Consider the following 12,048-nt stretch of genomic DNA (forward strand, 5'->3'; position numbering starts at 1 on the left):
TCGTTGAGCGAGCAATCAATCACCCGACCCGCTCCCCTACCCCCACTAGCCCATTACATTTCTATTTTGAAAGCTGCTTATTAAGCGGGGCTGGCCGGAGAGACAGACAGGTTTCACGGTATAAAATATCGGGTTGCCGTGGTGGCAGGGACGACGGTTCCGTGTCGTGGCAGCTATGGTAGCCCCAACGCGGGAAGGGGAAGCGACCATAGTGCGAGAGAGTGGGACGGAATGTCGGAGGAGAGGGGAAGTGAGGAACGTCGGTTGGACGAGCGGGGAGGGGGATAGACGGCTGTAAAAGCGGTGAAATATCAAAGCCGGGATGGGAGCTGTCATCGTCGGGCCAACATCATGGGTGGCGTGTTGAATTAGAATGCCTTCCCACACCCCACCGCAATTCTCCCACCATAATGCCACCTCCCCTCTACGTGCCGTCGGTATGGCCGGGTGGGGATGATAGGAGAGGACAGGTTATACACCTCGGCTTGGCGGCCACGGAGAGAGAGATGGGAGGTGAAGTTCGCGTTGGGCCACCAGACGGCGCGAGGCTAGCATTCCACTCGGAGCTCGGAGCGACACGGTCGAGAGCCGCCACTACTTTCCTGGATTCCGTGGAGTACACGTCGCTTTTCGCACAGTTACGTGTGCGGTGCGAAGGAGGTGATCGATTCCTCGGTGCTCGCGGATTTTTCGGACACGTCTCGCACGGGTTTTGTGTGAATAATAATCTCTGTTGGTTCAAAGTGCAGTGTGATTTCTTAGTGGAAAACCAAATGGTTGTGCTCGAGGAAGGCGGTATGCTGACTACTGGACACAATCAGTACTTACAACCGGATTATCTTTCTCCGCTTCCAACCACGGTTCGTATCATTTGATTTATTTTTACTCCCGTCCGAACTCTGTTGCATAATATTCCTGCCGAAGGTAAAGCCAAATATTGCGATACCTTTTTTCTTTTCGGTCGAGAAAATTCAGCTTTACTGATATTCTTCGTCATGCCCGTCGTTGTCCGACGGAACGGCTATCACGTTATCGCTTTCGATCGATACACGTCTTTTGTGTGGGGCAATACGTAAAGCGAGAGTATTCACACGATCACACATATATGACGTGCTTTTCCTTGTGGGTTGCAGTTGGACGCGAAGAAGAGTCCTCTGGCGTTATTGGCACAGACATGCAGCCAGATCGGAGCAGATTCGCCCGCTAAACCGCTGATTTCGCCTCTGGAGAAGACCACGAAGGGCATGAGCATCGCTACGAACGCCAAATCACCGCCAGCCGCGAAACTGGAGCGCAGTACGCGCGGCAGTCCGACGGACGGCAAATCGTTGGCGTTCAAGCCGTACGAGACCAACGTTGTGACGAAGAAAACTTCGGACGAGGGTAGACCCACGTCTAAAGCCAGTGTACACAGTGTCAGTGGTCAGGATAGTGTCAGTGGTGGTGATAACGCGCATTCCGAGAAAAAATCGTCCGGCAATCGCACGCCAGTGAGTCGAAAGTCCGCGTCGCCGAGCGACCACCAAGCGACGGCAACGGCCACCAGCGGCACGCCGTCGGCGGATCGAAAGACCCCGGCGGACCGTGAGAAGACCGACGGCTCACCGCGGAATAGCAGCAGCAATAATAACGGCACGAGTCCGATCATAAGGTCCGGAATGGAGATCCTTTCCGGCGCTCACACAAAGGATAATCTGGCCGCCTACAAGCCGGGTCTTCCCGGATTTTCCGGCAATCCCTTGTGCTGTCCGCCAGGCTTGGCGGAGAATCCAGCCTTCAGGCCGCCATTCGCCGGCGCGTCACCTTTCTCGCATCATCATGCCGCCGCAGCGGCACTCCTGGGCTATCCGTCGGCCAGCCCGACCGGAGGCAACCCGTATCTGAGTTACGCTCGCGTCAAAACCCCGGCGGGCGGTGAAGCTTTAGTGCCGGTCTGCAAAGACCCCTACTGTACTGGCTGCCAATACAGCATGCACAGCGCTCAGATTATGATGGGCGCGGGTAGCTGTCCGAGCGGCTGCACCCAATGCGATCATCAGAAGTACGGACTGGCCATGGCGTTGTCGTCTTTGGGCCCGATGCCGCCGCCGTCACTCTCCTATCCGTCCACGTTAGCCGGCGGTCGGCCTTACGTTTGCAACTGGATCGCTGGCGACTCGTATTGCGGCAAACGGTTCGCCACGTCGGAGGAGCTCCTCCAGCATCTCCGCAGTCACACCAGCCTGACCGGCAACGATCACACGGCGGCCCTCCTCGGCAATCCTCATCCGCATCCGCTGCTGTCGCCGTCGACGGCGCTTCACCGAGCGAGCGGCGGCTCTTACCCGGCGCCGTCGCTGAGCCCTCTCAGCGCCAGATATCATCCTTACGGGAAGCCGCCGACGGGTCCGCTTCCGGCTTCGCTGGCCGCGTCGCCGTACAGCGCTTTCAACGCCTTGGGACCGTATTATTCACCGTATGCGATTTACGGACAGCGAATCGGCGCCGCTGTACATCCTTAAGATGGATATACACGATGGATATACACGGCGGTACGACCTTTTTTTTTCCTTCTCTGTTTCTTTCTCGGTGTACAGTTGGAGAATGTGCAAAGATACGGATTTGCCGTCTAAGAGACTGTTGTGTAAATAGCCAATGTGTACAATACAAATTTATTTAAAAGAATTCTATATATATATATATATATATATATACATAAATATATATATATGTATATACATATATAAATATATATAAATATATATATATATATATATGTGTGTACATTGAAAATTATAATTAAAGTTTATGAAACAATTTGACAGTGTAACGTTGTATCGCGAGACCATTCTCTTGCGGAACTTGTACGATACAAGTCTCTAATACGCGTCTCTCTATTGAGATCCGGTTACCATGTAGAGAAGAACTGCATGCCAGATGTAAGTTTAACATCGTGACGCGACTGCTGGACGGATCAACCCTGTTCTCACGCAAGATACGATGATACAGTACGCGTGCTATTTCAGTTCTGTTTTTCAGCGCTTGACAACCGGAATTGTCGCCTCCTTATATCATCCTCGCGTTACAAGAGACATTAATTGGTTATTCGTCGATGTATGGACGTATGTCCATGTGAAGATTGTAAAGTGCGTATTACAATTATAAACTGTATGTTTTCTCTCGACGCTTTGCAAACGCAAACCTCTCATGGTGGTGCGTTCGATATAACGCGGCGCCGTATGGACGCGGTCGCGCGTATTCTATGTCCATGATATAACTGTGATATTACGCTACTTTTTTGAGGAAAACGAGATTGAAAAAGGAACCTTATTAACGGAAATATCTAAGATATCTGATGCAAAATATAATGTTGTAATTTATTGTCATCACTTATGTAAGATAGAGATACGGATGTCGTTTCAACGAACAGAAATAAAATCGATCAAGAGTCTGTTTCATCTTTTTTTTTTCAAAATTCGATGATTGTAAATGGGATCTTCGACTAGTTCCGACTAGTTTTGTCTTGAGGGCGTATCGTTTATCACATTGTCGAATAGGATATTCTGATAGAAGAAGCACATGATGTACGATACGCACATTATCTATATTGTAAATATCTCTTGTAAATATCGTTGAGTTTCCATACCGCTTTAATAAAAATGTTTGTAGAATCACTAATATTTTGTGTGTTTTACCATTTCGCCACTCACTTAATTTTTGTCTGATTCCTGTTAATTCTCTCTCCCTGTTCGGTGTTTTATGTTGTTTTGTACTTAAAACACGCGCAAAACTTTTAGAGTCGACGTTTTTCGTACTTAAAATATACGACTTCTAATGTATTCCAATTCTAACTTTCCTATTTGCATATCAAACCAGTACGTTAGCAATAATATCAATTATTTCGAAATTTAACTTTGTTGTTTACGTCCCTTTTTTTGCCGTATGAGGTATAAAAAAAAACCAGCCGTCTGATCTCATTGACCTGTTATTATTTCTGACTGTCAATCACTCTTGACGGCTAATCAAATGCACTTCACAGTCTGCCATCCACTGGTAACCATGAGACGTACTTTTTACATCTCTAAAGCTCTTATCTATCTGTACTATAATCAGCAATCATTTTTCTTCTTCAATTCGTACTACACAAACGCGCGTGCGTGTCTGTGTATGTTTACACATTTTTTTCATTTTTCTTATAATTCTTATATTTTGTTACGAACAAGTAAAGCAAAGTAAATTAAAAATTAAATGTAAGCTGAACAGTATCAAATGTAGCAACAAAGTCTTTGCATTGACAATTCTTCTTCCGCTCATCGTTTAAAAATCGTCTCCTCTTAACATCGTCGAAATGCGGCGCGCCACATTCGTGTGCGCACACGAACGACGAATCTCAATCCCCGGGGCATCCCCAGAAGAGTAAATTTATTTCTTTCATTACGGACGGAACGGGTCGTGAGCTCTCGGATATCAGCGCTGCAAGGCGGGGCGCATAAATCTGTAGCCTAGTGTAGGAAAGAGAGAGACAGTGCGAGAGGAATGTGGCGAGCCATAGGTTTCTAGAGCCGGTGCTCGTAGGGGTGGGAGCGAGAAGATCTGCTTCATCCCTCCGTCGTTTCCATCGTCGGGGTGACGCGACAGGCGGTGGCAGGCTCAGCTGGCTCAGCAAAGTGAAATATTCGGCGATTTTAACCGTCAGGATGAACGGTCCCACCCGTATTTCGCCTTTCATGACGCCTTCCACCGATTGGAATTCGTGTTACTTCGAGGCGATTATGCGTGTTCGCGGAATATCAATTAGAAAGACTTCTCATATAGCCAGAACTTTTACGTGCGTATATGTACGCGTGGAAATTAATGAATTAATGCATTTTTTTAAATTTCTTTCTATGCCACACAGTCTTGCTTGTTTTTTTCTATGCATAAGCTGCCGCTTCGTGAGCATTGATCGTCAAGAATAAATGTAGTTGAATGTAAAGCCACTTGTACGTTTCAAAGAATACCTCGCTTTTTATAAGCAAGCGTTCGAATTAATTGAGTAAATATATTTATAGATTTTTTTTTTCAAATATACATTATCTACTGCGTGTTCGCGTCACTGTTCAAGTCCAACGTGTTACTTCGTCAGCTAGAAATGTTTTACCGTTGTGATAGTTAAAATAACAAGTGTGAATAAAGACAGTAAATGACCTATCGCTTGCAATTAGTAGAGCTTCAATGTTCACGTCGTGTCTTATAATTTATTACGTCTATGAGAGAGATAGCTGTGTATATCGATTTTGAAGTTTCTGTCAAAATGCGATTAAAGAAAATTACACATGTCATACAATCCGCCTTTCGGACAAAACTCACCGTCGTTTATATTATTTTAATTTTAATACAAGTTCACACCGCATTTGTTTCTTTATGATTACAATCACCAGGTTCCTTAACATTGTTTCATCATTCGCAATTAAAAAAGATTATTATCTCATTATTGATAATGTTATCGCAAGACGTGAAAATGCAAATGTAAAAAAGAGAACAAGAGAACTTTATTTTATGTTTGGAATATAACTGAGCGGGTCGCGTTTCGCCCCATATTAATTAAAACCTTCAAAGCCAAGCGCGGCGCGTCGACGTTAACGTGATTTAACGCGAACCCGCGAGATTACATTACGAATAAACATGTCAATCAACCGTTTAGACATTTTGTGGAAAATCAACGGTTGGCGCGTTTGGCAGCGTGCTCGGCGCGTCTTTTCTGCGACGGACATGTGTCACGATCAGAACATCGGAGTTACGTCTCCGCATGACGTGTCTTAGCTGTCTCCTTAGAAGAGCCCTATCGAATCAAGGAAGTAAATTAGGACGTTCAAGCGACAACGTACACACACACACACACACACACATATTAGTTAATATTAATAAAATTCGGATTTCCGGCTTGTTTACAGTGTTTGTGTGTGTGTGTGTGTGTTGATTGTGAAAAGACTATCAATATTATGAATTTGTTTCGCTAAATATGATATTATCCGCGTCATTGTTCTTCGATAACGTCTCTTACGCTATCTAATCTTTTGTTCATATAAAAAGATCGAGTTATCAATAACAGTCGCGAATGTAAACGATAGATGATCCAATCGTGCTATTTTCGGAATTCCTCATTTGATTTTTTTTGGTTAATAGCCACTCGAATTGCCGCGTTGCGATTTACTGCTTTGATTAAGGCGAAATATCGGTTGTTATTAAAATTTATTTTTTTACATCCGACATACTGAAGTTGTTGCATAATGTATCTCATACCTTTTCGTACTGCAAATTTAAGCAGTTTGTCACAAAGTGTAAACGTGATGCCGCAGGATGTACATATAATTAGAAATCTTGATGTACTTACTGTGTGATGTGATCACTGAATGAAACTAATATAAGACGCACGTAAATTAATCTCCGATGCGCTGACATTTTGCAACGTTTGTTTAACAGGTTTTTGGATTAGTCAGAAATGTCAGGCTTACCGGCGATATTCTATATCGAAGTGTTTCTTCGGCATGCATAATATTGCGCAGCAATGGCAAATGTCAGATTGTCGATAGCAATCCGTAAATAAAAGTAGCAGACGACTTAGTGCGAATTATTTATGATTTCCGTCCAATTCTCTTTAGTTACCTTTTTTCTTCATTGTTGGATCGTCGGAATTTCCAATTAAGTCATCTCTTGTTTTCAATGAAATGTTGATGTCTGTGAAGCATAGGCAACCCAGCGTTTTTCTTTATCATCGCAATCCGATAACATAGCTGCAGTAATTCGCGTTCGAACGAGCGCTGACGTTGTTCAGCGAAAAAACAATATTTGATTCGGAAAATATCTCGTGTATATATTCCTTATTTTTCCATATTTTCTCTGATTGTATTTCGGATCCTAAGTAAAGTTTACCACGTAATAGGATATTTGGAACCTCTCGCCGTCAGTCCCAGCCATTTTGGCAAACGATGTGTTGGACCCGTCGGTGTTACCTGCGAGATTTCTTTGTCAGGGAGAAAAGCCGGCTAGCGCGATTAGTGCGTCCCTGGGCGACGTCTATCAGGCGTGTTCTGACCAGTCTTACGAGTCAGCGCGGACAATTTAGCACATCAATAACAGGCCACAGATAAAAGCAGCCCATACATCGTGGTTGACGTATCGTTTGTAATAAAACACAAAGGGGGTCTAGTCGCCAGCGGCATCTGTGTACCGCGCTGCGCAGTCGTTCGTTCATTCTTGCTGTTATTAACAGGCCGTACATCGTGGATGTTTTCTACCTACCGTCTCCCGCCGAGTCATACATCACCGTTGAATGCACGATAGCAAAGAGCAACTATAATTCATCTATAAGCTACAGCCGATCCCTCCCGGTAGAAATATGGCGGAAGACGAAATCGATAGGTCAAACGTTGCTGACGGCGTCTACGGTCTACGCGTAAAATTCCGTTTCTGCTAATTTTATTTCGTCTACATTACAACGTTAGTTGCGTGATATATATATAGGGAGATCGATAGAATTTGAATTTCATCAGTGCAAGGCTGTTCCAATGATAATTAGAACTTACATTTTGATATTTCGAAGAGACACGCTTCACAATTAGATAAAAAGGACTAATTATCCTCAGGAAATGGTCTGAATCGCAACTGTTGCGATACAAACGGATTTCCCTTCTTTTTGCTCTATAACGGCTACCACTAGTGACTCGTTTACCCAGCCACCATCCTCGAAAGAAACTTTAGACGTCTACAGCATTATTTCCATCGATCAAGCGGTGTCAAGGCGACAACGTTGTCGCCGGCGGCCTCTCGGACACCTCCTCAAGGTGGCTGATAGAGAGTCTCTCTTCTCTCGCCGCGACTGTCACGGGGCAAACAGTCGCGGTGGCCTATGCTTGAAACGTGGAAAGTAATCGGAAAAGCTAGCGCGGGTCTGTGTGGATGGAGAGAACGAGGTAGGAGATCGCGGAAAGAATTCACGGGAGCAAGAGAGAGAGACACAGTGAGAGCCAAGCGCGGCGGACCGGATGATGAATTAGCCGAGATGACCTCTCGCGCGAAATCTCTCCGCTAGCTCTCGCGGTAGGCAGCTCCCGTGATGTCGGCCCCGAGATGATGGATCGCTTCGCGTCACGGAGCCATTCATCACCTCCATCTATCAGCCACCCCTTCACCTTGCTTTAGAAAGCGAGCATTCGACGGCTATCTACTCGCTTCGGATAGTGATTAATGTTGATCGGAGCGCACCCTGTTATTCGACCTCACCTCTCTGTCTCTCTCTTTCTCCCTCCCCGCCCTCTCTCTCTCTCTCTCTTCTTCTCCGGTCGTTGATCTTCCTGTCTCGCTCTTCCCGCGAGCGACGTGCGTCCACGCGTTCCTGGACGTTGACTTCGTATCAGCTACGTACGTCCATCTTTCGAAATGTCAGTCGGCCTGACGAAAATAGTCGAAGGGATCGATCGCGTGTGTGTTTACGGCGCGGAGTACGTTTCTTCGTATCGAATTATACGATTCGATGCGATATTACTTCCTTTGATGTAACATAGCGCATTGTGTATATATTCAGTATACCTCGTCATGTATTATATATAATCCAGCGACAATTACACGCGCGTATTTCTTTATTAGTTCGGTGAATTTTAATTGAGCTACATATCGCGTTGCAAATAGAAAGATGGTAATTTTTTACGTTCTGTGTCGCGAAACCGCACCCAAGTCTACAGCTCGTCGATATGCGATCATGGAGAATTCCATGAGGAAGACGCTCAGGAGTCTATCGTAATCTACGAATACGTACATGTGAGGATAACTAATTGTGAGGTCAGCCGATGTCAGGAATTTACATAATACGACAACGGCGTAGCGATCAGTTGAGTACTTGGCTGCCTTGCAGGGCCAAGAGATGCACGGGAATGGCTGATAATGTTATACAGGTCGTATATCGTGGCTTTCTTTAATGGCCGAGCATTAACCTTTTTTTCCAGCTATATGGCCTCTTTGATGTTTGGACTCAACTTTCACATGGTTATTTTGTATGGTTAGCTGATAAATAATTGCACACGTACCTAATGATACGTCATTATATTAATGTACGTTTCCAATCGGCATATCGTTTTATGGCTTTAATGATTGCGGGCTACACTGAATGTTGCGGGATCAGAAGTACAAATTTCCTCGCCGTGTTATCTTATACGTATAATGTAAGCCAAATTATATATTTCCAAATTTTTCTTATATAAAATCGCATCCTGCGTATCTGCAATTCAAATGTGTCTGATTTATTTTCTGTCTACAAATCCCCAGATGTTGACAATTGCGTTCAGTTATCAGTGTGAACGAATGAATTCAATTGGAACGATTGCAAGAGAACCGAGAAAATAGCCGTAATTGGATAATTTATCCATAATAGAAAACAATTCATTTTTGTGTGTTCGTACAAATTTGTGTTTGTATTTTTCGTCAAAGAGTCACGCCGGCTATTTTTGGAATAGTTACGAACGACTTGAGTAATCGATCTTAGTCTTAAATTTGGAATGTCAGATCGAACAAAGTGATTAATGACGCATAATTACAGGCGTGGCACTATAACCGGTTTGTGATACATTTTGCAACACAGTAGAACGCGAAAGATAAAAGTTGCGATTAATTTGTCGCGCGTACTTTTTTACAATGAACATGTTTTGATGTATGTATAAAACTAGTTTCATAACTTCGTGTCAGCATCATAAAGGCATCAAGGTTCCACAAATACCTTCTTTCGGATAACATACATTTTGTGCATGTACATTGCGACAGTTAAATTGATACGTATGTTTAATTATATCAGTATATGACATACATTTTGATATACAAATCCATAATTGATATATTATTTAGATGTTGCCTATCCCGCTGATTTGTATCAAATGTTCGGCAATTTAATCGAAGCCCGAGTCTCACTAAAGGCAAAATAAATAAATGCAATTCCTAAATGTGCACGCGTCTTCTTGTTTTACTGACTTTCCACCGACGTATATCTAATTTGATAGATTAGTTACGCTCTATGTCAAATTAAGAGAATTAAATAAATTAACGAGATACGTCAGTTAGCGCTGATATCACTGACTTTACATGCACTTGCAGTAGCGTCAACTTCAACACACGAATATGATAACGTCGCTTATTATAAGGCTCATTTCTTATCATCCTATCGTAATTCCATATTATTACACAATAAATTTATGTATCTGATCTTGTCCGTCCTGCTCATCCGTCGCATCTTTGTTTCTCGTAAGCTATACGGTCATAATTTCCAAGTAAAATGCTAGCGACAAAAGCCGTATAACGAGGCACTCGAGAGGAGGCAGGAAGTCGCAGACGCCACGTTGGATGGGACATTGATGAGGAAACTTCGGTTGGTTATAGCCCAGGCTGGTGATAAGGAGCGAAGGAGTTCCTAAGTAAGAGGAGGTATAGCGATGCTTGCCGAGGGGTTAAACCCGGAGCTATCTCTTGCCTCGCGTTATCCTGCAAGCCCGTATATATCCGGCGTAGTCGAGGGTAGATATACCTTTGGGCAGAGGCGGTTCCATGGTCCTTATCGCACCGTTTTACAATCTAAACGCGAGGAATCAGGAAAGATCAGCCGCAGCACCGTCTTAATGAACCGCGATGTAGTCCACGCTACCTTTATCCGATTGCGAAACAACGCCGAAAACGTGTCCATCGATATTTGTAAATATTCGCTCTGGCCAGTGTTTCAAACTCGCACGATTTCCTTTTGAGACGTGCTGTACTTCAATTTACAATCGCGTATGTTTGGAATGATTTCTTTTTCTCTTTAATTCCCTGAATAACCTCGAGGCTACGTCAGTATCGTAATAATGTATCTTCGAAACAAATTGAGAGCAAAACATCTTTATTTTATTTGTTTCCGACAAGAAGCAGCCGTTGCATTTTAATCAAGCCACCGATCCCGCTGTCTCGTCCTCTCGTCTCTATGCTCATAATCGAGCTCGTATCGCTGCTGAGTGCCGGTGACACTTATTTCATTAGCGTCAAATAGAATTATACAAGTCGTAGTGAGGCGGCAATGCTACTGCGCGGGTGGGGGTGTGTATGCGGCCTAAGTGATTCCGAGTACAGCGATTCAATTGTCGCTCAAATGAATTCCTGGTAGGGAAAGCGAAATGGATGCACGTTCGAATGCGAAAATGATATCCCTGCGAGAGCGCACCTCTTTGTATCATCGTTTCACTTTCGTATGTTGAATAACACTGACAGAGTTCACTCTAGAGGCCCCTAAAATGTCGCGATGATTTAATCTATTTTAGTAGAATATGACAAATTTTACGAAACGTGCCCATTGACACTGTAGCAAATTTTATTTTTCGCATGATCATTTTTCCTGATCCGACATTTATATATTGCGGTGCAAAGCTTTAGAGCGATAGATAATAAGACTTTAATGTAATTTTTAGCTTTGTATAAATAACTCTGGTTTATTATTCAGTAACTTGTACAGACGTGATTTCTTTTATCGCAATATTTTCTGATTTTCTATTCAAGATTCGAATCTTAGCCAGTTAATAAAAATTCCTTCGTTGATCAATCACTTTACGAGCGCGAATGAGCCAACATGCCGACGGATACTAACTTTCGAACGTTAAAAAAGCATACTCGTTAATTTTGCACTTTAATAGACGGTTCTCTGTTTCTGCGAGCTAATCGCTTCATAAATACAACACATCAGATACACAACACAGATACAATATCTGTATTAATCCGTAAGAATTGCTGGTTTATGGCCGGCGCGCAGCACGATGTGTCTTTCGGTTCGTTTCCACAGCGTCTGCATTACATCACGTGGCTAATTAAGCTCTCATTATTCTCCGTGAATTATAGCAGCAATTCGTCGACTTTCTCTCACTATGGCATACAGACACGCGAACAACGTAGGCTCGTCAGAGATTCGCCCGTTGAATTTCAAATGAACGACCATCGCGAGTGATTGTAAAGATCCACCTTTTTCTTCTACTTATTTTTCTTCCCTTCCTCCGTTCTTTCTCGTTTTTAACTAATGATGCTTCATCA

At 43.8% G+C, this 12,048-nt stretch overlaps 1 protein-coding gene across 1 annotated transcript; it reads left to right on the plus strand.

The window, feature by feature from the left end:
• Positions 1 to 299: 299 nt before the first annotated feature.
• LOC106742274 (zinc finger protein Noc-like) lies at positions 300 to 3,659 on the plus strand. The gene is made up of 2 exons (XM_014615049.1): positions 300 to 860; positions 1,134 to 3,659. Exons 1-2 carry the CDS (start codon positions 411 to 413, stop codon positions 2,499 to 2,501), a joined length of 1,818 nt encoding a protein of 605 aa, XP_014470535.1. The 5' UTR covers positions 300 to 410; the 3' UTR covers positions 2,502 to 3,659.
• Positions 3,660 to 12,048: the final 8,389 nt, after the last annotated feature.

This window comes from Dinoponera quadriceps, unplaced genomic scaffold (assembly GCF_001313825.1).
Source record: "Dinoponera quadriceps isolate SergipeBrazil2010 unplaced genomic scaffold, ASM131382v1 scaffold628, whole genome shotgun sequence".
NCBI lineage: Eukaryota > Metazoa > Arthropoda > Insecta > Hymenoptera > Formicidae > Dinoponera > Dinoponera quadriceps.

Coding starts and splice junctions, on each gene's coding strand:
- LOC106742274 (XM_014615049.1), top strand. CDS start 411: ATGCCACCTCCCCTCTACGTGCCGTCGGTATGGCCGGGTGGGGATGAT. Junction 861..1,133: donor TTTCTCCGCTTCCAACCACG/GTTCGTATCATT, acceptor TGTGGGTTGCAG/TTGGACGCGAAGAAGAGTCC.